Genomic DNA, 24,194 nt, shown 5'->3' on the forward strand with positions numbered 1-24,194 from the left:
CAGCAGAGATAAGGAGTTGGGCTGCGGTTTGTTTTTTTCCTAGTCCCGATGATCGACACATCTGGGTGATGCTGTCAAATGTCCATTAGCACATTGGATGTGTTTCCTCTCACGTCCCCTACAACGGCAGAGCAATGCCAACCGTCCCCAGGTGCTGTTGTCGCTCAGGTGGTTTGATTTGTGCTCGTCATAATGACAGGCCTACAAATATTTATCCATATCTCATAACTGATCAGACTTTGATCCTTTGTCTAGTTGCCCATCCCTGTGACCAACACTTCTGATTTATTTAAAAAGTTATAGACTATTTAATTGTTTTATATCATCGCACTATTGTTAATATAAGCAGGATATTTTAAAAATGAGGGGAAACCACTGCATGTGTGTGCAAGAGTGGACCAGCTCTGCGCTCTGGAGGAGAGCCCTCATTAAACTGTATCGCATACCGCTGGATTTGACATAAACTGCAATAAACTGGTGCTTTGATTACAAAATATAGAACAACATCATCCCCTTTCATTTTATATTACCTTGTTGTACTTCTGCGAACATTTTGGTGAAAGTATGGCAAACGTAGTGTAATAAGTAACGCATTACTTCACACAGAGAGTAACACTGTAAAGTAACTTATTACTTTGAAATGAAGGTAACTAGTGATATGTAATGCATTACATTTTGAGAGTATATTATTAACGGTAGTAGCAGTATATAAAGTAGTGAAAATAAGCCCCACATTTGTGTGCACATTAATATATTGATAATAAGTTTTTAATGCAAAATTTTTGGCATTTATTTCTACACTGCAGCTCTTTTGCCACTGCCATTTTCAAAAGCTTTACTATGTTTTCAGTAGGAGCTAATGGGTTGGGAACAGACAGGCTGTTGAAGTCTGAAAGTTTTAGAAACAGACTATTGTAATTTTGATTTCGATCATTATAATAACATAAAAACATAATAAAAAAAATCTAGAAAAATGTCAGATTTCTCCTCTGAGGAAGAACCTAAACATATGGTGATCACAGAGGGAAAAGCTGTCTTATAGAGATGATAAAATGCCAAAGAGCAGCGAACTCCGGCCTACACTGAGACAAGCCATCTCTCAGTCTCTTCCTGTCTGATAGCCAATGACAGCTGAGCCGAGACAGACAGAGCAAGACAGGAGGCAGATGCTGTCGATTTAGAGAGATTACTCTCCTGCTCCCAACCCATTCTTCTTCTCTGCCTTTTGGTCTCTCTGCTCACTCTGCTCTTTAAAAGTTTCTCTTGGGCTCCAAAATGCAAAAGAAAACTGCGGATGCTACTTATTCTCATCACATGTGTCTCTGTGTCTCTGCTTTTATTCCATCTCACTGGTGCTCTCTCATTAATGGAGGCTGTGGTTATTTTTGCTACAATAACAAGGCCATTATTAATAGACTCAATAGGTTCAAATTACCTCCATAATAAATGCTGTGAGTCTGAGACGGATGAGAGGATCTTAAAGGCTCTAACAGAGGCCTCAGGGTCGCTCTCTGTCTCCCTCTCACTGACATTCAAACATCTTGACGTACTCAGAGTTGTCTCACGAAGACCTCAGACCAGAGGCTGCCTGGGCTTTTGTCTCATTAAGAGGAGACTGGGTCGCCCTCGGCAACACGTGGACCAACCAGCACAGGATGCAGGCACGCCTCCTCCTCCCATCTCCTGGGAGACTGTCACACTTTACATCCTCTTTCTAGGAATTACCGGATCAGTTTGGACTTGGCACGTGTTTTGGGAAACTTCTTATTCATATCAGAAGCAGCACTACCACTGTAGTGGCTAGGTTATTTACTGTGGACTATGGCAATGATTACTTACATTTTCAGAAACGTATGTCTTTCAGCTCATTTGAGCTTTCATTTGAGCTATTTTATGGACTCAATTTAACATCTATTGTGCTGAAAGACACAGAACTTTCATTAAACAGAAGTAATCAAAGATAACTAGGTACGCCGTTGTTTTATTTTGGTAATGGTGTAGCCTATGACTGAAAAGGAAACTGTATGAATTTCCATCAAAGATGTCATTCATGTCTGAAGTTTGGGCTTAAACTCCCAAGTCCTTTGTCTTCCACTAATGTTACAGCTATTTTACCAATAAAGCAGGAGTGTAGCCAGACACTGAAAACATTCAGAGCTCAGCCCAAACCAAGGGAGGTGTAGGGGTATGCTCCCCTGAAGAGACTTTTTTGGAATTAACAGCATCTACATGCACTATTTTTCAAGCCATTTGAGATAACAGAGTTCCTAAAAATCTGTACATGACTTTGGAAAACATGACAGTTGGCAAGGAGAAAATCACCCAGCAGAGTGTAGATCCTATTTTGCATCTAATTGTTCTCCAACTGTCTTCATCATTCTGAAACCATAACACAACAGATGTTGAGGATGACTAATTTTCACTCTTGCCACCTAAAAAGAAGCAAAAATTGTTTGTAAAGTTATTGTGAAAAACGTGAAATGAGTATGACAGTAAGGTTGGGAAAAAATCATTCGACTTAAAGTATCCTGATTTTTCTTTTTACAATTTTAATGATTTATTTTAATGCCTGAATTGATATAATCCAAATCTTGACGTGGAAAGAATGCAACGTCATATCAGCCTGCCCAGCGCAAACTCCCCACCAGATTAGCAAACTTTCTCTTGCTGCCGTTACACAGATTAGACCCAGCCCACTATGAATCCCTGCACTGGGGTTTGTGCCCTCTGAATTTGAGTTGCTACTGTGAGCACATCTTCAGAGCTTCCGCCCACTCTCCCCCTGCCAATAGTCTCCTAGCAGCGTGGAGAGGTGGAGGGACTATTGAGTGGCTACCTAGCTAATTCTCTTCTGATTTGTGATCTGATAAATAGAGAGTGAAAATGGGGCAAGGGGCTGAGGGAAGCTATGTGTTGCATGCGCCTCTTCTGTGGAATAAGATTTTACCCATTATAAATACAAAAAAAAATCAATATGTGGTGGTCAGTGTTGATACTGTAGCAACTGCCACAAATAAATCAATGTATGAAAGACACTGCAAGCTTGACAAGCAGGAACAGCTAAATGTAGTCATTCAAGTTTACTCCAAAAAGTATATATATTTTTTTCATTTGGTTGTAGGCTATATCTTGTGTATATTTTAATAAAAGTTTATTTAATATTGTACCTTTGACAAAGCAAGGTCATGAAGTCCATTACTAGAATGAAATTATTAAAAAATAAGAACATAAAAACAGATAATACTTTATTTACCTCTTATGTAGTAAGTGATGCTGCTGAAATTGAATTTAGAAAGACTGACTGACATGAGATGTGCATTGTTTGGAAATATGTCTCAAGATATCGTCTTGTGAAGTGTATGATTTAACTTTTTCCCGTGGTCTAGTGTTTAAAAATATCGCAATAAATCATAAAATCATATTGCAATATTTGCAGAATCGCAATGCTTCAAAGACAGAGTACATATCAGATCGTCACCAAAGTATTAAGAAAGTATTAAATCAGGAGATAAGCATGTCGTAATGCCCTAATAAGCCAATGGGTTTCTCAGCCTGTGGGTTGAATCAGAACCAGAATCAGAAATACTTTATTGATCCCGGGGAGAAATTGTGATTTGTTAGAGAGTTGGGCCTCTGTATAGGGCTGTTTGATATGCATACTTTGTAGGAGATTTCTAAAACTGATATGTTTTATATAAAAATGTTTTTAAAAACTGCATTTATTTCATTTAAATTATATAATCATAGTAAATACACTCTATTTGGAGCTTCATCTACATCCACATACAGTATATAGTGACAACAGAATAAAATGCCATATTTGAGTTCACATGTTGACTGACATCTCGCAAACTATCGGGGCCATGACAATTCTGTGAATTAAAAAATGCGGCCATAGGTCAAAAAAAAACATTTGTCCTAGGCCGGATCCCACCATATTTAGACTGAGCAAGCAGGAAACAACATGGAGGGAAAAAACTGCACACATACACGCATACAAGTACACACACAAGCCTCGCAGATTCAGCAGAAACACTGGGTCACACTGTGTGACACATTGGACAAGTGTGAAAGACTCAGCTATCCACACACGCGCGAGCCTACTGTACAGTGTGAAACACCTTGCTACAGTCCCGCCAGGTTGTTTAACAACTGCATGGTTACCTATGGTTTCTGCCAAACTGTTAATTTGTCCATTATCAACATACAAGCACAAAATGAGCTGCCACCATATTCTGTGCATCTTCTGTGTGAACCAGCAGTGAGGCACAGTCAGTATGTGGCCATGCTGCCCCAACACTGTTCCCCTGAAAAGCTGCATTATCTCAGAATAGACTCCCATCTTTGCACACACTACAATATCCTGGCTTGACCTCCTCTTTGCCAGTGACAGGTCATCATCTCTGGTGTTCTTGTAGCTGTCACAATGGATCAACAGAGACTTTTTGTTGAGACAGAGAAATACCAGGATCTTTGTGACCTGTCCCGTCACTGTATCATAAGAAAGATGCCTGGTGAGCCACAGCTGCAGACACTGTCATCTTGAAGTGAAGCTTGAGGAATCACATGACACTGCCGCAACAGACATTTTGAACTTTAGGGCACAACTATGGCTCAAAACTACTCAAAACAATGAAGAAAAAACAAAAATAAGGACAATGGCAACAGCAGTCTCAGGCTTCCTAAAAAGATTCCTGATCAGTGCTGCAGAAATAATACGTCTGATTTGTTCTCTGGTCAAAATTAGTTCACTCCTATTTTAGCTATGATACAACCTGAGAGGAATAAATAAATTAATATGAGTAAATATGTTTTCGAGGGATTAACTGATTATTCATTCAGGCTATAAAATAGAAAACAGTTTTAAAAAGTTAATGACATGTTTCCAGACCCCGAGGTGAAATTTTCAAATGTCTTTATTTATCCAACCAAAAAGAAAAAAAAAACATCCACCAAAACCTCTCAAAATAACTTTTCATTATAATCCATCTTTTTTTGATTAATCAATTCATTGTTTGGTCTATCAAGACTCTTTCAATGTCCATAGCCTGAGGTGATGTAGGCCTATTTAATTTACAATGACATGATGAAATGAGGGTGGCACGGTGATGTAGTGGTTAGCACTGTTGCCTCACAGCAAGAGGGCTCCTGGTTCCCAGGGGGGAGCGCTTGCCTTTTTTGTGGGAGTTTTTTTAGATAATTTTTGTGGGCTTTTTGCCTTTAATGACAGGACAGTTAGTGAAAGGAGGAGACAGAGAGAGAGTGGGGACTGACATGCAGCGAAGGGCCACGAGCCGGATTCGAACCCATGGCCGCTGCAGCAAGGCAATGCCTCTGTATGTGGGGCGCCGGCACTATCCACTACACTACCAACGCCCCAGGAGGGAGCACTTCTGTGTGGAGTTTGCATGTTCTCCCCGTGTCAGCGTGGGTTTTCTCTGGGTACTCTGGCTTCCTCCCACAGTCCAAAGATATACAGGTTAATTGGTGACTCTAAATTGTCTGTAGGTGTGAATATGAGCATGAATGGTTGTCTGTCTCTATGTGTTAGCCCTGCGATAGTCTGGCGACCTGTCCAAGGTGTACCCCGCTTCTCGCCTCACCCCCCCCACCCCCACCCCCCCGCCCCAAGAGGATAAGGGGTTACGAAAATGGATGGATGGATGATGAAATGATAAAACATCAAAAAGTAGCAAATCTTCACAATTGTGATGAGCCACAGAAACCAGACAATATTTGATATTTTTGCACAATAAATTACTAAAGCTATTATCAAAGTAGCTGGCATTTTATTCCCTAATGATTAACTGCTAATGGACACATGAGAGATGTCTTTAAAAACGAATTCTGTAATTTATTTTCTATATACTTGTGTCAGTGCTAATTCTTGTCAAATCTCTCACGTCATCCATTCGTTTTTGTGCCTGGACAAGTTGTTCCCTTCCCACAAAAGCTCACAAATCAGAACTATGACTAATTCATGGCAGCAAAATATGACTAATTTTACTTAAAGAAATACATGACGTACTATAGAATGAGCCTCCAGACCCAAAATAGCTGTTAGCATTAGATGAAGTAAAATATTTCACAACCAGATCCGCTTTGCCATTAGACTGTACTGGAACAGCATCTCTTATTTGAGCCAAAGAATTATGTCACCCTGGAGAGAACAATGTGCATGATGCAACCATGGCAACACTGTCACTGAGACTGGAGAGGGGACAGAACGGATGCTCCCACATGAATCTGTACTCGTAGAGAAGAGAAAAAAAATCACATTAAACCAGCTAAATGAACAAAACGGATGAGATAAATTTATCCTGTGAGAGACCAGTTTGGAACACTTTCATGCAGCCTGTGTGAACCTACAGTACAGTACGTGCCGTGACCAAGAGGATAATGTTTCTTTCTCTTCCTCCTCCCTCCCTCTCCTCTCCTCTTTCTCTCTTCTCCTCTCGGCTTCTCTAAAATCCTGCAAAGGATTCCTAACATGGATTTGGTGGTTTTAAGAAAATGCAGCAACATTGCATGACATTATAAGTGTGTAGTTTATGCTTCAACACAGCGCATTGCTTTAAGTCACACTCCATAATCCAAAATCGGACAAACATTCACTCCCAGTCGGCTTCAAAGGTGACTGTAAAACGTTTGCAGCTTTGGTCAGTTTGAACTCAAGTTACAGGATGGAGGATTAATGATAGAAGTTTTTTTTTACTGACTATCGATCAATCTACGCATTCTAGTAATCTATGATTCATTGTTGGGCCAAAAAAAGTCGATATAGTGGAAAATGCCCATCAAAACTTCTCATGTGGATGCCTTAAAATATCTTATTTTGTCCTGCCACTGCTTAAAAACCCAAATATATTTAGTTTACGGTGATATAAAACAGAAGAAGTGGAAAATCTTAACATTGGAAAAGCTGGAACATTATTTTTGATATTTTTGCTGAAGAAATTACTTAAATGATTACTAGATTATCAAACTAATTGCAGATTAATCTTCTCTGTTCATAGCTAATTGATGCAGCTCTATCCTGCAGCATATACTTCTCCATCCTGTCCATCCAAATAGCCAACGTTTTGTGACAGTATCCTACACTGCCTATCACCCTCTTCAAATCTCTAAAGCTCTTCCAGAAAGAGCATATTCCGTCATTTTTTTATCCGTCAAGTAGCTGATAAAGACTCAGTTAATTCAACTAGACTCTTCATCACCTTCTTAAGAGTCAACGGTGTCATCACCGCAACTGACAACACCAATTCATCACAATCACAGCCACCAAAAAAACCATCGCCCTCTATAACATCACAATTCATCCTCATCATCATAACACACACACATACACTGCAGATGTACTGGTATCTCTGTCCCCCTTCCCTCACTGGGTCTCTTTCCCTTGGCCCATCACCATGGCGATGGGAGCCGGTTCCATGGATACAGTCACTAGGCAACCAGCAGCATCAGCAGCAGCAGCAGGAACAGCAGTGTCCTGTCAGAGCTATAGTGGAGCAGCAGAGAGAGCCGGAGCCAACCTCCCTCCCTCCTCTAGCTGCATGCAAGTTTGCTCTTTGAAGAGGAAATGTTAATGCGTTTATCGTGTCTTGGATCCGCAGCCTGAACTGTAGAGGTGCTGACTGCAATTTAGACTGACATAAAAGGACTAACTTAGTGACTATCTGGAGTTAGACTAAAATGGGAAAAGTATGTTGTTAAATGGAAAACAGATAATGACAGGATTGCGTGTATCAGATGCAGCTATGTAATAAAATATATACATACAGCCATTATTATTACTATTTACAACATCATTTCTGTCTCAAAATATGGACACTGCTTCTCTTTAACTGCTATGCTTCCAAAAAAAGAAGTAATAACCAGTACAACAATACATAATAGTGAAATCCTCTATTAGGGCAGCATTATTCTGATTATTTCAGTTAAGCTGTCCGTTATTTCCTTGGTTAACCGATCATTTGTTTGGTCTATAAAATGTCATAAAGTACTGAAAAATCACACTCAAGGTTACCCAAAGCCCAACGTGTCTTCAAACCCTTCTTCTGTCCCATAAATCCTCACATTTGAGAAACTGGAACTAGAGAATGAATGGTTAGCAATTTTTGCTTGAAAAATTACTTTACGTCAAAATAGTAGCTGATTAATTTTCTGTTGACCAATTAATAGACTAGTGTGACTGCTGCTAACAGCTGGCAGAACAGCTTCCCAAAGAGACCACAAATACCAGGAACCACTGTCAGGCACAGGAGGAAGACATATTCAGACGCTTCAGTAAAAGTAGTAACACCTCAGTGTAAAGGTAGGCCATTACAAGTACAAGTCCTGCATTCAAACTTTATGTAAAAATATCTATGTATTATCAGCAAAATGTGCTTAAAATAAAAAAATCTGATATGTCAAATGGTGCAATATAGAGAACTGTATCTGTTATATTTATATGTTTATAAAGGATTTCTGATGCATTTATGTGTAAGCAGCAATTTTGTTGTAGTTGGTCCAGGTGGATTTATTTACTACACTATAAAGTGTTGAGCTGTTTAATCTGCAAAAACCTCAGTTTTAAAAAGAGGTTTCTGTCCTCAAAACCCTTATTTTGCAGTGCAGCAGGAGTATTTTAACCAATATTAAATTTAAATCAACCTATTTAAAATATGTTAAAGGCGTGAGAATGTGTATCTTGAAACGAGAAAGAATTAGGGTCCACCCAGGCACTTGAATTATGAAAAAGTTGTGAAAATTCTTGAAACAAGTTGATTCTTGCTGAGGACAGTTGAAATATTCCTACACCAACATATAAAAAAATAAAGCTTTAGTGAAGTTCAGACTAAAACTACATGAGAAGAAGGATATTTTAACCACAGGTGTCCGATAAACGTAATAGATTAAAATGTGCTGTAGAGTGCTTGTGTAGTTGGTTACATTGCCACTGCAACATATGTCTTTTTTTAAATTATTTTTATGGCTTTTTTTGTGCCTTAACTAGATAGGACAGGCCAAGTGTGAAAGAGAGAGAGTGAGGGGACAACTTGCAGCAAAAGGCCGCAGGTCCGAATCGAACCCACAGCCTCTGCAGCAAGGACACAGCCTTTGTAAGTGGGATGCCCACTCTACCAGGTGAGTTCAACATATTTCTACCAGCCAAATATATGCTTTTTTTAATGTTGGTGGAAAGCACAACACTTTAGAGTCCCCAAAAAGTAGCTCTGTAAGCCAGTGGAAAGTCAAGGTAGCTCTGTAAGCCAATGAAAAGTCAAGGACACACAAAGAAAGAGATGGAACTGCAAACATCCTGGAAACCAAGATTACGCTACATGTCCAAGTACTGCATGTAGTCCACACAGACCATGACCTGGACTGCTGTGCTCCTTGATACCAAAAGAGAGACCAAAACTGACAACCCACAAAGGCCTGTTGGTAAAATGATACAAAACAAGGCAATTAGCAGTGACTGCAAACCCCTGCTGTAAAGAAAATGTATTAATAGAACCCATCTTAGAGGCTACACAGACAGAGAGGCTTTGAAATCTGTTGCATTGAAGATGTAATTAAATATTCCCTTTGATTAGACGAAGCCCCCCTTTTTTTTGCACGTTGCTTTAGTGCCCTGGCTGCAACTCAGAAAGACACTCAGTATGTGTGCTGCTTAGCGATAAGACTGGACAAAAAAAATTACAGCACATAACTGCAAAAATTATGATCCGGACAATAAAACAGTTTAACCTTGTGCAGGTGTGTAACAGCAGCAGTAAAGCATTAAGCTGGATGGTTAACAAGCCTTTGTCATTACAGGCGTGACTGATACAGCTAAATAATGGGAGAGATAGGCTAATAAGCTACAATACCTCAGGCTGCTGGATTTAACAGGTGTGTGTGTGTGTGTGTGTGTGTGTGTGTGTGTGATAATGTCTTATATGAAAGCATGAAGCTATCATGGCAATGCGTCTGGGGGCTACATGTCAGTACAGGAGTGTGTATGACACTGCATCATATATCATCCTCTCTCTCATTCACACACACACACACACACACACACACACACACACACACACACACACACTCCTCTCTCTCTTCCTGCAGTCATGGCTGTTTCATTAGCTCATCACAGAGCTTGAGAGGCCCGTGGATGAGGGTCTATAAAAAGATGAAGGGACCATTTAAAAAACAAACAAACAAAAAAAAACTAAATGATCACATACAGTACACATTGCCAGGTGTTTTTGTAAATATTAAATAATGCCATTATTTGTCGCATGATAGCAGCCTAATTAAACATTTATGGTCATGGGAAAATCATGAGATGCATGCATTAACAGTAGAATATCATTTTTAAGTGTGTGACAGCACATCTATAGATATTTTGGATATTAAAAAAGGCATTTTGTGCCGTTTTGAGTCCTTACATATCGATAGTAATGAGATTCTTCATTAAGAGATCATTAACACACACTGAATGACAAACACTGCAGCAGGTATGTGTCAATCCGCGTTGCCTTACGTTGTAAAGTGGAGTAGTTATCCATCTGGCAGGCTGCTGGTGGCGGATCCGGTTTGGGGGGAAAAAAGAATGAGTGGTGGCCCCTGTGGACACCGCAGCACCGGACAGGATCAGTCTACCGGGACGAACCGAGCCGGTGTGAAACCAGGACAGGTACCCGCACGACCAGCCGCATCTTTAGTACCCGCGGGGCCAGAAAACGGAGGAGATAAGCAAACCAAACCGGGCAGTGTGTCTCATTGTAGGATCATTCGGTTAAGGTTTAAATCCAAGTCGGTTACACACGCACGCACACACGCACACACACACACACAAATACACATACACCGTTTTCAGTCAGATCTCCTCGGTAGGTTTCGTTACAAGATGCCTCGCTCCGCCTCCATGTAGATAAAAAAAGAAAGCCAAGATGCGGGCACACCGGGAAAGAGAAAGGTCAGTGTGCGGTTATGAAAATCACACCGGAGGAACGGATCCGTGACCAAGAGGAGCGGTGCCCTTTTTCTTCTTCTTCGTCTCCGTTACCGTAAACCCCGCTGCAGGGAAAACACATTGAAGCAGGAGCGTCTCCTCCCATCTATCCCCCGTAGAGAGCAAGAGGAGAGAGGGAGGGAGAGATGGATGAAGATGGAACGAGGACGCCAGAGTAGGTGCGTTTGCGCGTGCGCATGGATGTGCGCGTGTGTTGTAAGCCTAATTGTGCACGGGCAAGTGTGTGTGTGTGTGTGTGTGTGTGTGTGTGTGCGAGAAGATACAAAGAATGGAAGTCATCTTTTTATCTCATTGTGTCGCGCCGCGCACACACACACACACACACACACACACACACACACGCTTGCCATGGAGCGTGTCCCTGAGACTGTTGCCATGCTGCCTCCATCTTTTCCTGTGAGAAAAAAAAATGTTTCTTCTGAGGACAAAAATAGCTCAATGTAGCTAAAATATGATTTTAAAGAAGAAGTTTTTGTGTGTGTGTTTACTATGTGGGTGTCAGATGTTTTATCACACTATTTTGTTATTCTAAATATATACTGTAGTGTACATACAGGACTACAATTAGACCATTTTAGACCGATTAATCTCAGTCATTTGCCTTAATTGTCTGTGGCATAGATTCACCAACAATTCATGATGCGAATCTCCTGGTCCACCACATCCCTCTGTTGGATTGAGATCTGGTGACTGCAGAGGCCACTGGAGTACAGTGAACTCTGTCATGTTCAAGAAACCAGTTTGAGATGATTTGAGCTTTGTGACATGGTGCGTTATCCTGCTGGAAGTAGCCATCAGAAGATGGGTACACTGTGGTCATAAAGGGATGGACACGGTCAGCAACAATACTCAGGTAGGCTGTGGTGTTTAAACCATGCTCAGTTGGTACTAAGGGGCCCAAAGTGTGCCAAGATAATATCCTCCACACCAGTACACTGTAGAAACATAGCGATGCAACATGGGGATTTCCACAGATGAGGAGCTGCTCCCTATGTAGCTATAACCGGCTCATTTTAAGGCAATGAAAACACAACAATTCTTTTTTTTACACTAAAGAAAACATACTTTTGATATTATATTCCATTTCAGCCAATATATCCCCCGGAATCTGACACTGGACCTTTAATAAAGCAAACTCTGAAAACTCAACAAACATGGCTGTCTTATGTCAGCCAAGTCTGTCATTCAGGATAATTAAACCTTAATTCAACGAAGATAGTGTGATATTGCCTTCACACTTTATAACTCTAACAGACCCAAGTCTGCAATCATACAACCATCTTCAGCTGTCCAATGATGTGAAAGCTCGAAAGTCTTCGATTTTTCCAGTCACTGCCATTCATCCCACGTAATGCAAACACAGAATCAGACCGTCCCTTCCTGGTAAATGCCCATATCTTTGAAAATCCCACTCCTCCTCTTTTGTAATGCAGTTATAAATATGCTGTTTCCATCGCCAAGCTGAGATAACCCTAATGGCATCATCACGGTTATTTTCTCAGACTTGACAAAGCTCCTCCAGAGCCGCAGAAGACATTATACAACTGTTTGCACAGGCTGGATAGTGCTCACAATGACAAAGAAATGGATTTTGATATGTAGTGTCCTTTTTACAGTCAACTCTACAAAGACATGATCAACCCTGCAGGTCTCCCAGCCTGACCAGCGATAGCAGCAGTGAAGCACTCAGACGATCAGACGTGCGTTTGAGAGTCAGTTTGCAAAACATCACCAGCATTATCAGCAACTGTCCCCACTGCCAAAGGCTCTAAGCATTTGGCCTCATGCCCGGGATAAATGTGTCCCTCCCTCCTCTTGACCGACACTTTAGCTTCCAAAATTAAATCTGAATCTGAAAGGTAAAGGTGCCATCCATCAAACACAATGATCATGGTGCCATTGAAGATTTAGCTCTCTAGCTAGTCCATTATTTGAATTCACAGGACAGGACTGAGTGACTGTTTGCTATCATTTTTTAGCACTACATGCTAAATGCTTGCACACATTTGCAGGAAGTTCAGATGTCTCTTGAAAATGCAGCATTGTAGTCCAGAGGCTAAACATGAGTCTCACGCAAACAGCTGTTGAGAAATCCAATCATATGGAGGACATTACGTAGCCGCAGGTGTGCCACAGTTATGATTGCATAGTTGTGATAGTCACTGAACTGCAGAGGACCCCTGTTGGTTTTGTGATGGACATCACAGATATTAAGTGAACAGCCAGAGCTCAGAGCCCAAAGCACGGCAAACTGCTACTCCTAGTCAACAGGCTACTGAGTGGGCTGCTGTTTTGTGGCTGCCTGAGCCCAATCAGCTCATCCACAGCCAGCATGAGGCCAATTAAATTCTATTTGTTGCCTTTAATATTAGTTTGCAAAGCAATATGTTGACATCAGAGACTTGGCAACTACGTATGAGCAGGTTGGCAATGAATTATTTGCTAAACTTCCTGTTCAATGTGCAGTACATAACTAATTATCCCTTCAAGTCGGGGGTTTGACCTGCTGTGTAATTTGTTGCCTGCAATCTTTCAACTCAGTTACATATTTGGGAGTGATAAACAAAGACTAGCAATCCATGCAAGAGCATCAATATTGTATAAGTTCTGCAGAACTCCTGATTATGTCCAAAGGCAACAACATTTTACATTTACTGCTCTGGTGGCAAGAGTAAGGTTGAGGAAAGATAGTGGTGACAACAAATAAACTGTTGTTAAGGTATGGTTAGGCTTAGCCAACTAAAAAACTTTGTAACACACCCATACTTTCTGCCCTGCTATCTGAAGGTTACACTATTTCCTTCACTGGTACAGCATTTATAGCCTAAGCTAATCTGCAATGCCCCTCCTAAAATGGGCCATGAAAATACACAAAACTCAATAATAAAATACATAAAATCAGCACAAAACACAAACAACAGTACAATAAATTAGACTAACATTTAATAACAGAAGCCAGATTATTCTAACCTGGAAATCCAGATGCCCCGCCCCTAGCAAATTCGAATTTGCACTGCACCATAATCTAGCCCCGACGAGCAGAGCCCGCTGAATCGCCAATCGGACCAATGAGATCAGTCTATCTGACAGAGGCGGGCTCTAGGCGGGCGTAACATGATGAGGACAGCACTGCGCCGTAGGAGTCGAAAAGTAAACAGCCAAGATGGCAGCTTCCGAAGGACCGCGTCCATTCAATTTAGCTTTGGATGAAATGCTAAGCCAATTACACTTATCTTTTTCCTTGAGAGAGGAACAGAAGACTGCCCTAGAAGCCTTCTTTCCAGGAAGGACGTTTTTGCCATTTTGTTGACGGGATATGGCAAAAGCATAACATATCAGTTAGCCCCACTGGTCGGCAAACCAATGGGGCTTACTGCAATGAATACGTCACCTTGTGTTTTGCTCTGATTGGCTATCGTGCTATCCAATTGCGTGTGGCGGCATTTAATATGCCTTAGTTAGTGCCGCCCCTTGGATAGGGTGTATTGGTGAGGGCCAGACTCAAAATCTTTCTAGATTTGAGTCTGGATTTCCAGGCTAAGGTTATTCATGTCTACATTCGCTCTTCAAAAACTGTTTCATGTTAAGTTTAAAATAATCCATATCAAAATCCATTTTTCAGTTCAGTTTCAGTTTCAGTTCTTAAATTTAAAGGGGATCACTACCTGAATTAAGAATTCCAATTCGTTATTCCTATGACTAAGCAAAGGTCAATCAATATTTGTGAGCATGAGCTACCCTCTCCCAAATCTAAAAACTAGAGTGCTAAAACTCAGCTGTCATAGGGTATAAAGTCTGGAACTGCTCCATAGACATGATGGTTTTCTCTTGGCTTTCTCTTTTATGCTCAAACAAATGAGCTTTATTCTATTCTAGTGTTCTCAGTTCTGAAAAGAGAAAATGTCCCCATATACTCAGAACATTCACCGAGTGCTCTCATGTCATCCATAACATCTTTCCCAATTAATTCTCAAGGGAGCAGCCCCAGACTTTATACTTGATGACATCACAAAATTGAGTTTTAGCACTCTAGTTTTTGGATGTGAGACAGAGCATCGAGTCCAATATATTTATTTTGGATTGTTTAAGATCTTAGGAATAACATGTATGAAGTTTTAAAATGGGCGTAGTTCCCCTTTTAATCCTAAATCATCCAGTATGGACGTAATTCCCAGGGATACTGGGCTGAGATTAGAGAAGCCGGCTTGTGGCTCAACTCCAGCACCATCAGGATAAATTTGTTGTTGGGAGGTGGCTGCCTCTCCCTTATGACCACTGCTGAGGAGTCCTTGAGCACAGCACTTAAAACACAAGTGATTCAGTACACCTGCTCAGAGGCGATCAGATCACACTGTGGTTGCACTGGGCAGCTTCCAAGTGTAATGTGTTAAATATAAATGTGTGAGTGTGGAACAATATGTTCCTGCAAAGAGCATTTATCTACCCAAACAAAGGTTAAAACTAAAAATAAAGTAAAATAACATGATTAAATAAAATGAATACAACATTTATGCTGTGCTGTGGTCAGAAGATGTCCGATGTTAAGACCTTTCAAGTGCTGGCAGAGTTGTCTTTCAATTAAATCTGACTCAGTGGGATGCTAAAAGAGCGGGCCAGTCGCCAGGAGAAAATGTTGGCATTGTATGTTTCTGCAAACCCCAAAAATGTTACATTTGTACATTTCATACCAGCGTTTATAAAGTGATGGAGTATATGACCTGATATTGTCATCAGAAGGCTAAGGGGATGAAGATGGTGAGACACCCAGGTGATCGCTGTGTTTAGCCACCAACTGTGTGTGTTTCTTACCAACCTGTTGCTATATTTCCACTGGGGATAATGCCACAAAAAGCAGTTATTTTTTACCAAGACATTGCTGTTCTCTTGTTGCCAGAATAGTGCCACAAAAAGAGGTTCTTTTTTTATATGATATATGAAAGTGAACTGGTCCGGACAAATGTATAAAATATGGCTCCTCTCATGGCCTAAACTGACCTCTTATACTTGATAGCTAAACATGACTGAGGACCTTTAGCTCTACTTCACTCTACTGTACTCAACTCTACTCAAACAAATGACATAGTATCCTTATGCCATCTGTGCCAGTTGGCAGTGCCAGGATAAAGCTCCAGTTAAACCCAGATGGCAGTGCTGGGACTCTCCAAGATTGACTGAGTTTAACAACAGTCTGGGAGAAAATAGGAAGCTGGCCAGCCAGTCACTCTGTCAGTCAACAAGTCACATCTCTCTCTCTCTTTCTCCCTCTCTCTCCGACTTCACCGTTGCGTCTTTAAGTTTTCCGTACACTGAATTTCAAGTTCAAGCCACAGTCCTGTTGAACAGCTGGGTTGCGTTTGTTGCCTGGCAACACTGTAGAGGGGCCTCTTGGCTTTTTTGTCGAAGTTTATTGAAGAAGTTTTGTTTTAAAACAACAAAAAGTTTAGTTTTTATACAATAAAGAAGTCTAATTTTAGAAAGTGCATGACACCACACAACAGAAAAAGTATTAAGAATTACAGTATTTGTTGAAAAGATGGTAAGTAGTATCTTTTAAAGGCTTGAGCAAATTGATAAAATTGTGTATATCCTGGGAAGATGAGTCTCATCTGTTATTGACTGCTTATTTTGTTTAGACTGATTTGAGTTGTTTGTGTAAAATGTTGAGGAATCCTTGAACATTCTCTATTTAAAATTCCTTTTGTTTATTGTCTACATGCAGCTGTGCACTCCTGCACTGCCCTCTGTTTGATTACAGTGATGTATTACATTACCAGTCCACAGTTTTATAAAAGCAATGAGCCACAAGAGGCCAGGAGGCTTTACAGTGATTTGAAATCAATATGAGGAGCTTCATGGTGTGTCTGTTTATGACTGACTGCTATGCTCAATAGTCCAATCACAAATGTTATATCAGAAATAATAAATGCTCTTATTGCTCTTTAGGAAAACCTTATTTTTGCAGCCGTGATTTATTGATTAATCTTTGCTGTAAGAAACATTAACAAAAACAAAATTTAAGGATTATGGACTGTGGAAACTCACATGCATAACTGACCCTTCGCTAAGTCCCACTCCTGGATGCAGACTGGCCAATTATAACGTAGCATCGGGCTGGCTCAGACCAGAGCCCAACAGCAACACAGCTGTGCTCCATTGACTCTAATGTAGTCGTTTCAGATTTCCTGTATTTCCAGGCTGGTTCTGTGGATTTGGAGCTAAATGTTGTGCCTGGGGCAGGTCGTGCATTAATGATACTTGTTACCTGGAGAGGTTGGCAAAAGATATATGTTTCTCCCATGTTCCAAAACCAAAATCAGACCTTTAAAAGTGTAGGGTTAGCTAGCTAGCTACTGAAGACATAGCCTATTGAATACTGCTTTTGCTTTTTAATGATTATGACAGTGAATGAAGACCAGCCCTGCTGTACAGGAACCAGTGAAGGGAAGCAGGGAAACTTTGGTGATATTCAACCAGCTGTGTGTCATCACAGTGTGCGTAGATGAATGTTGTTTGACTTCCCCCAGGGAGCCCTTCCCGTCTGGCCACGGAGGTCTGGGTGCTGGCAGCGGGACGGGGGCGAAGCCATACACTGTTCATCTGCACACACTGCAAAGCCACACAGCTGGTTCAATATCGGCAAAGTTTCCCTTTATATTCATTGTCTTCTGTGGCGATCAGCAGTGATGTGGTAGTCTCGCCACCAGACAATCAGAGATCTCCGTCTTCTGATAGTCTGGAGACACTCCTTTCTACAGTGTGTTTTACACACCGGCGAAAACGGCCGGCAACAAAGCAACGCCTCTTGCACTTTTGAAAAGGACACGCCCTCCCGGAAATGTGCGCTCCCCCTTTTCTCGTCCACAAGGAAACAAACACACAGAGAGCTTGAAAATGGATGCCGAGAGATTTAACTCCGTTTTATCAAACGTGTGCTCAGTCCACAAGATTGTGGAAATGAAGGACTTACAGCGACTTGAGCCATTTTGTACTGCTACATGTGTTTCTAGTCGGACTATGTTTACGAGCACAAGAGTTCAGCAAGCCACCAAAGGACCGCCCTGCAGATTTACTATTGGTTCTGCAACGCAGGGAGTCTTTTTAAACTCTGAAATTGTATCCGCCCATCGAAACACAAAATCAGGGAGAAAGTCATCAGTCTTCAGTTAAGCTAAGCGTCTAAAGGCTGACTTGTGAGTCTAGTGATGTGGTGGTTCACTTTTACACTGTGACCTGTAGCCTATAGTTCGGCTTTAGCTTCTAACTGTCTTTGTCTTTTTAACCTGTTGTTGCTGCTGAGTCAGTTTAACATCCTGGATATATCATTCAAACACAGACTGTAGACCCCTCTGTCTGCTTCTCTCTGGAATCACTGTTTCATTTGTCCAAAAATATCATAATATTTCTTCAGGGAGTGCAGTTAGTTACAATGTGGGCTCCACGCTAACTCCAACAGCTTGTCGGACCATCACAAAGGGGCGGGGCTTAGCGAAAGGTCCATTAGTGGCACATTCCTATTTTTTTCAGACAGTGAAGGAAAAATTGAATACTGTACTAGAAATACACAAGGATCATATTCTTAAATCAAGAGCAGAAACTAATGCAAATATGGAAAGAAAGTCCAAACTCCTAAGATATATCCACAAGAACAACAGGCAAATACAAGACATTTTTACTGAAACATTTACAAATGTTTTCAGATTTTGCTTAAAATATAAATACTGCAAGACTAATAAGGCTCATGAGACCCTTGCTGTCAAGTGACTTGGGTGAGAAGTTGACAAATTTAAACACAATACATTGGAAACGGCACATTTTACAATCTGTGTAACACTTTTTTGGGCCAAACTCATTTTATTAGAGCCAGGTTTTGCCTACAGGTCCTATTTCAGGCAGCTGAGATTCAGCTGGTTTTGCCCACAGGTCCTATTTTGGGCACCTCTGGCTTGAGAGCCAAGCATGGATCTGCTGTAAAACATAGGTTGTACTGATGTACATTTAGAGAGCTCGACTATTTTTGGTAGCAAATTGCAGCTCCTTCTTAACACCTCATACAATTCTGTAAGTGTTAGATAAAGAGACAACAATGATGCTCATAATATCACTATGGCAGGATTCCCAGCTCTGCAGTTAGTGTACCGTAACAGCAAGTTAAAACTACAAACTGAGTACATTTTGTCCAGTCCTCACTACTTCAAAGGGCTGTTTGAGGGTTTAGACTTGGTTTTAGGGTTACGTTTAGCAACAGATTAAATTAGAGTAAGGGTTGAGGCATTGTTAGTACTCAAGATCGGTCTTTTGGAGGTCTCCGTCTCAGAATTCATCGCATTTTTTACTCAGTCTTGTCTTGGCCTCAAACAAAGAGAAATCGGGGTTATATCTCAAGACTGGTCAAGACCACAACTACAGGGATATCACTAGCAGCCTGTGTATTGTCTGATTTGTTAACGTCATGACTGCAAATAGATGTAAAGTTTCCTGCCTCAAGTGTAACCAATAATTTGAGTCATTTCTTATTTGAAAATGCTCTTACTATTTATGGCTGCTACCCCTCTTCACCCCTTTCACATGCATTCTAAGAAAGTGAACATGGGAGAAGCTGTGGCTGTCTTGAAGAAAATGTCAGCCAAGTCTTTGGTAATAACATTTGGATAGCTAAACCATGCCTGTGGCTTAGGAGGTAGAGCGGGTCATCCACTAGTCGGAAGATTGGTGGGTTGATCCTTGACTCCTCCAGTCTGCATGTCAAAGTGTTCTCATTCACATCAGTGTGTGAGTGCATTTGAATGTTTAAAACAAAGTAGGTGTTGGCATTTTGTATAGTAACCTCAGCCACCAGTGTGTGAATGGGTGAATTCAACTGGTCGAAATGCGAGAAAGGCACTATACAAGTGCAAGTCCATTTCCTATTTACCACAAAGTGTTCATCTGCAAAACAGTGTCCAAAGGAAAACACAGCAGGATGTAAATTATGCGATACAATGCTGAATGAAATAGCTAGGACCTGGTTTAACTTTTAATGGCACCTTTTAGATCGATTTGAGGAATGCCTATGGTTTGCATGTTCCACATTTAATTTTAAGTATGTCATGGAGTGTGAGACTCGCACTGGCACTAGTCTGGTTTTGCTCTTGGCTCTGTCTCGTCCTGCCTTGGTCTTGGTTTTGACTCTGTCTCAACCCCTCAAAGTCATCTTTTGCATCAGTCTCAATACACTTTGGTCTTTGACATGACTTGGTCTTGATTTAGATGGTTTTGACTACAGCACTGGGTTGGGGATTAAGCAATATGTAGTTGTGATGATTAAGGTAAGGGTTAGGGGGAATAATGGATCTGAAAAACATACGGATACAAACATGTATGTCTCAGGCAGCTTGAGGGAGGAGTATCTTAAACACACACACACACACTTTCCAAAGAGACTATGAGTATGAGGTGGTGCCCTGCAGGTAACAGGATGTCATGCAGCGAACTGACAGCCTGGTGCAAAGCCAAGAAAAAGAGTTGTGTCATTAAATCACTGAAGCCTCAATAGTTGCTTCCTGTTAAGATGTTCACTAAGTTAATGTTGCCAAGCAACGAATACAATTCCAGCAAGTAAGAGGAGATTTAGCCAAAATCACTTGGCAAAAAAATTTTGCAGGGAGATGTTTATGTCACGCTATGAGGTTTGGATTTCAGAGAAGCAGCAGCTGTAATGAAGGCCACAGCAGCTGACTTCAAGTCATTTTTAATCAAGCTTTCTGTGCATGTGTCTATGTCTTTTTAAACATGGATATATTGATGACAGACTATTATAAATCCTGGTGTGTGGTACCAGAAAGAAAATTTAATCACAAGGGCAGAAAGTACAGGATGTGCATTATTCTGCCACCAGCACTTTTGGTAACAGCAGCAACCACTATAGCTTAACTGACATTGTTGCAGCCACCATTTTGTCAGATGTTATGAAACAAATATTTACAGGCATTTTCTTTAATCAACTTCCTACATGCTCTTGTTGGATCATTATCTCTAGGTGAATGTTGTGATCTGTGTTCATTTAGTTTTCCAGCAATTATTCTGAGACCAAACGTGGAGCTCCGTGGCTGGCTTCACAGCTTCGTGCCACTCTGTCGGCTTCCCAACGAGCTATAACTATCGCTGCAGCAACAATCTGCTGCAATAGTTTTGGAGTCAGAGTCAGTCTATCTCCTGTCAAAGTTTATTTTAGCAATACCCTAGTAGCAGTGCTGGATGAGTACACACACACGCACGGACACACGCACGGACACACACACACAAACAAACACAAGCAAAAAGACAGAGACAGGGGATTAGCTCTATGTGTGATTATAGGAAAGAGCAGAGGAGCAAAATTGCTTTTTATTCTACTACATCACCCCTGCAGCTTTTTCAGACAAATCCAAAAATTTCCTTTTTTGTTTTAACAGAAAAGGTAAAGTACAGGAAAAGGATATTTTTGGTACCAGAGTTCTAGGTACAGGAACCAGCACTGGTTCAGCTGTGAATATTATTCAACCCTGGTGTGCACTCCATCTAGGCTGAGGCACGGCTTTAGGTCTGACCTGTGGCCCTTTGCTGTATGGCATCCTCTCTCTCCCATCCTTTTCATATCGATCTGTCCTATCTAATAAAGCAAAAAAGTAATCTTAAAAAGCAAGTGCCCGAAACACAGTTTGTGTATACGTTCAAGAAGCAAAGTAGTAATTATGACAGAAGAAAAAGTGGAAATCAGGTGATGTTATTATAGTGTGACAAAGTTCACATAGAAAGGAGGTCGTGGTGGATGGATGGTAAACAAGACACTGGACTTTAACACGGCAGACAGCTGTTTACTTCCTGTTTTGAACTTTTGTTTGTTTGTTTTGTAGAAAGTAGAAATTGTATCCCACACCATTATCCTTACCTAAACTTAACCAAGTTGTATAGCATTGTATGTGTAGTTCTACAGAGGGTATGAACAAACAACATATTTTGTCACTTCATTTTGAGGACTTTGTTGTACTTCCTATGGGTGCTTCATTGGCGCTACACTTAGAGATCAATTTAAGGCTAATCTCTATAAACTAATATCCACATATGCATGCAAAATATGTAGACAACGGTACAAGATTTTGGTTTTGGAAGCATTCTGGTTTCTGTTTGCAGTCTGACCAATCATATTTGAGTGGCAGTAAACAGTGTGGAGAGGTGGAATGCATTGGTGGAAATGCAATCTAGGAACCCATCAGCTATCAACTGATGACAATTTAGCTTTATATTAGCTTTTTAAAAATGTATATGCATTCATATGCAGGCATCTATTTGTAGAGATTGGACAAAATGACGGGCACGCTGAAAACAAAGTCTTGGCTTGGGCAGCCACTTGCTACACTGTGTTTCCAGGAATAGAGCCTCTCCCAGAGACTTATCATCTTCAGGCCAAACCAGTGGGTTCATACCCTACATGAAAAATCAACTATCTCATTCATATGAATGAGGCCAGTATGTTGGAGCAGAGAGCTCTTATAAGAAAACACAGCGTTCAAAGGAAAGTTAAGCCTGGCTCATCTTTTGCCAGATCACAATGCAACATCATCCAGCAAGGCACTGCAGTGGCAGTATGTGCACGTGTATATTCTTGGTAGATTACTTAACATGATTGCCATAATTCTACTTTTTTTTATCTTGTTATCGTTAAGATAAAATAACTGCAAATATGAAATAATTGCTTTCCAGAGCTGCCTCGCAGAATTATAAATTGCTCTGCAGTGTTTTAGGCATCCAAGAGTTTTACCTTCAAACTCTAGGATCTGTTACTTAAAAGGGGAGCTTTTAATTTTCTCATCAGTTCTACATAGTTCACGAAGAAGATCACAGGTAGATGATCACTTGTATCTCCCACAAGTCAGCATTTAACAACAGAAACTCCACTGACCCTCACATTTTTCTCTGTGTTTTTGGTTTTAGTTACAATGACTCATAAACTGTTCACATTGGTTCCAGGATCACAAAGCCTTATAAAATGACTTACTTACTTCTAGAGAGGAAACAACACAGCAGAACAAATTGTTCTCATTGTGTGGAAGTATAATAAATGTGATGGATCATACCAAACCCCACAGTACTGTACATGGGAGGAGAGCAGAGCAACTAGTGTTTAGTAAATAACTGTATAAAACTGCTTTCATACAGTCTGCACAAATGCACACATGTATCGCAAGATATTGCATATAGGTGAATGATTCACTCATGCTTCTATAATTTATGGCTCTATGAATAAGTGATACAAGACCATAATGTGATTCATGGAGACACTAACTCACCTTCAATCACCAAGCAATGAGTGGCCATGCCACACACACACATGCACGCACACACACACACACACACACACACTGCACTGAGTGACTGCGGGCTTTCCCCTTCCCGAGTGCGTAAATAAAAAGGAGTGTTTTCTATGCATGAGGTTCCCGACTGTAAATTATAAAATCAATGCCAGTCTCTTCCTTATGTTTGGGTAATTGAATTCCTTCTGTCTCCACTTCAACTCCACTGACTTTCCCTTAACCTGCGAGAGAGGAAGCTACCAACATGACAACACCAGTATTAAACCGTCTTGGATTAGACAGACAAGTCAGTCATAAATGATACTGAAAGACACTGTGGGGATGGAAATTCAGTTTACTGAAGTACCACATCAAACCATTAATATTAGACAGCATAGCATTTTGGCTACAGGTTAAAGTTTACAAAGTGGTTGAAATTACACTGCTCAAATTAAGGTTACACTTAATCATCAAGGTATAACAGTAAGTCAGTTAAACCTTAGGAATATCAATCTGTCCATTTAGGAAGCACAAGTGATTGTGAATCAGTTTCACCTGCTTTGGTGCAAATGAAAGTGACAACAGGTGCAATGGAGAGACAAGAGCAAGACAACCCCCAAAAGGGAATGGTTTTACATGTGGTGGCCACAGACAGCTGCTCTCTCCTTATCCTTCCTGACTGATTCTTCTTTAGTTTTGAGTTCAGCTAGTGTCCTTGTCAATCCTCTACTGGTAGCATGAAGCAGTTCCTGCAGTCCAATCAGGTTGCACAGGTAGTCCAGCTCCTCCAGGATGGTACTTCCATACGTGTGGTCCCTAGAAGGTTTGCTGTGTCTCCCAGCACAGTCTCAAGAACATGGAGGAGATACCAGGAGACCGGC

At 40.9% G+C, this 24,194-nt stretch overlaps 1 protein-coding gene across 11 annotated transcripts in view; it reads right to left on the minus strand.

The window, feature by feature from the left end:
• The window catches only part of lrrc7 (leucine rich repeat containing 7), a 149,022-nt gene that overhangs the window by 85,551 nt on the left and 39,277 nt on the right, over positions 1-24,194 (minus strand). For 10 of the 11 annotated variants that reach the window (XM_049587925.1, XM_049587924.1, XM_049587916.1 and 7 more), the window contains exon 1: positions 10,514-11,093. The exons of the other annotated variant lie outside the window; for it this stretch is intronic. In XM_049587925.1, coding sequence (XP_049443882.1) covers positions 10,514-10,538 — 25 coding nt within the window. In that variant the 5' untranslated portion in view covers positions 10,539-11,093. Of the gene's footprint in view, positions 1-10,513; positions 11,094-24,194 lie in introns of those variants that run through there. 11 annotated transcript variants of the gene reach the window in all.

This window comes from Epinephelus fuscoguttatus, linkage group LG10 (assembly GCF_011397635.1).
Source record: "Epinephelus fuscoguttatus linkage group LG10, E.fuscoguttatus.final_Chr_v1".
Taxonomy (NCBI): Eukaryota; Metazoa; Chordata; class Actinopteri; order Perciformes; family Serranidae; genus Epinephelus; species Epinephelus fuscoguttatus.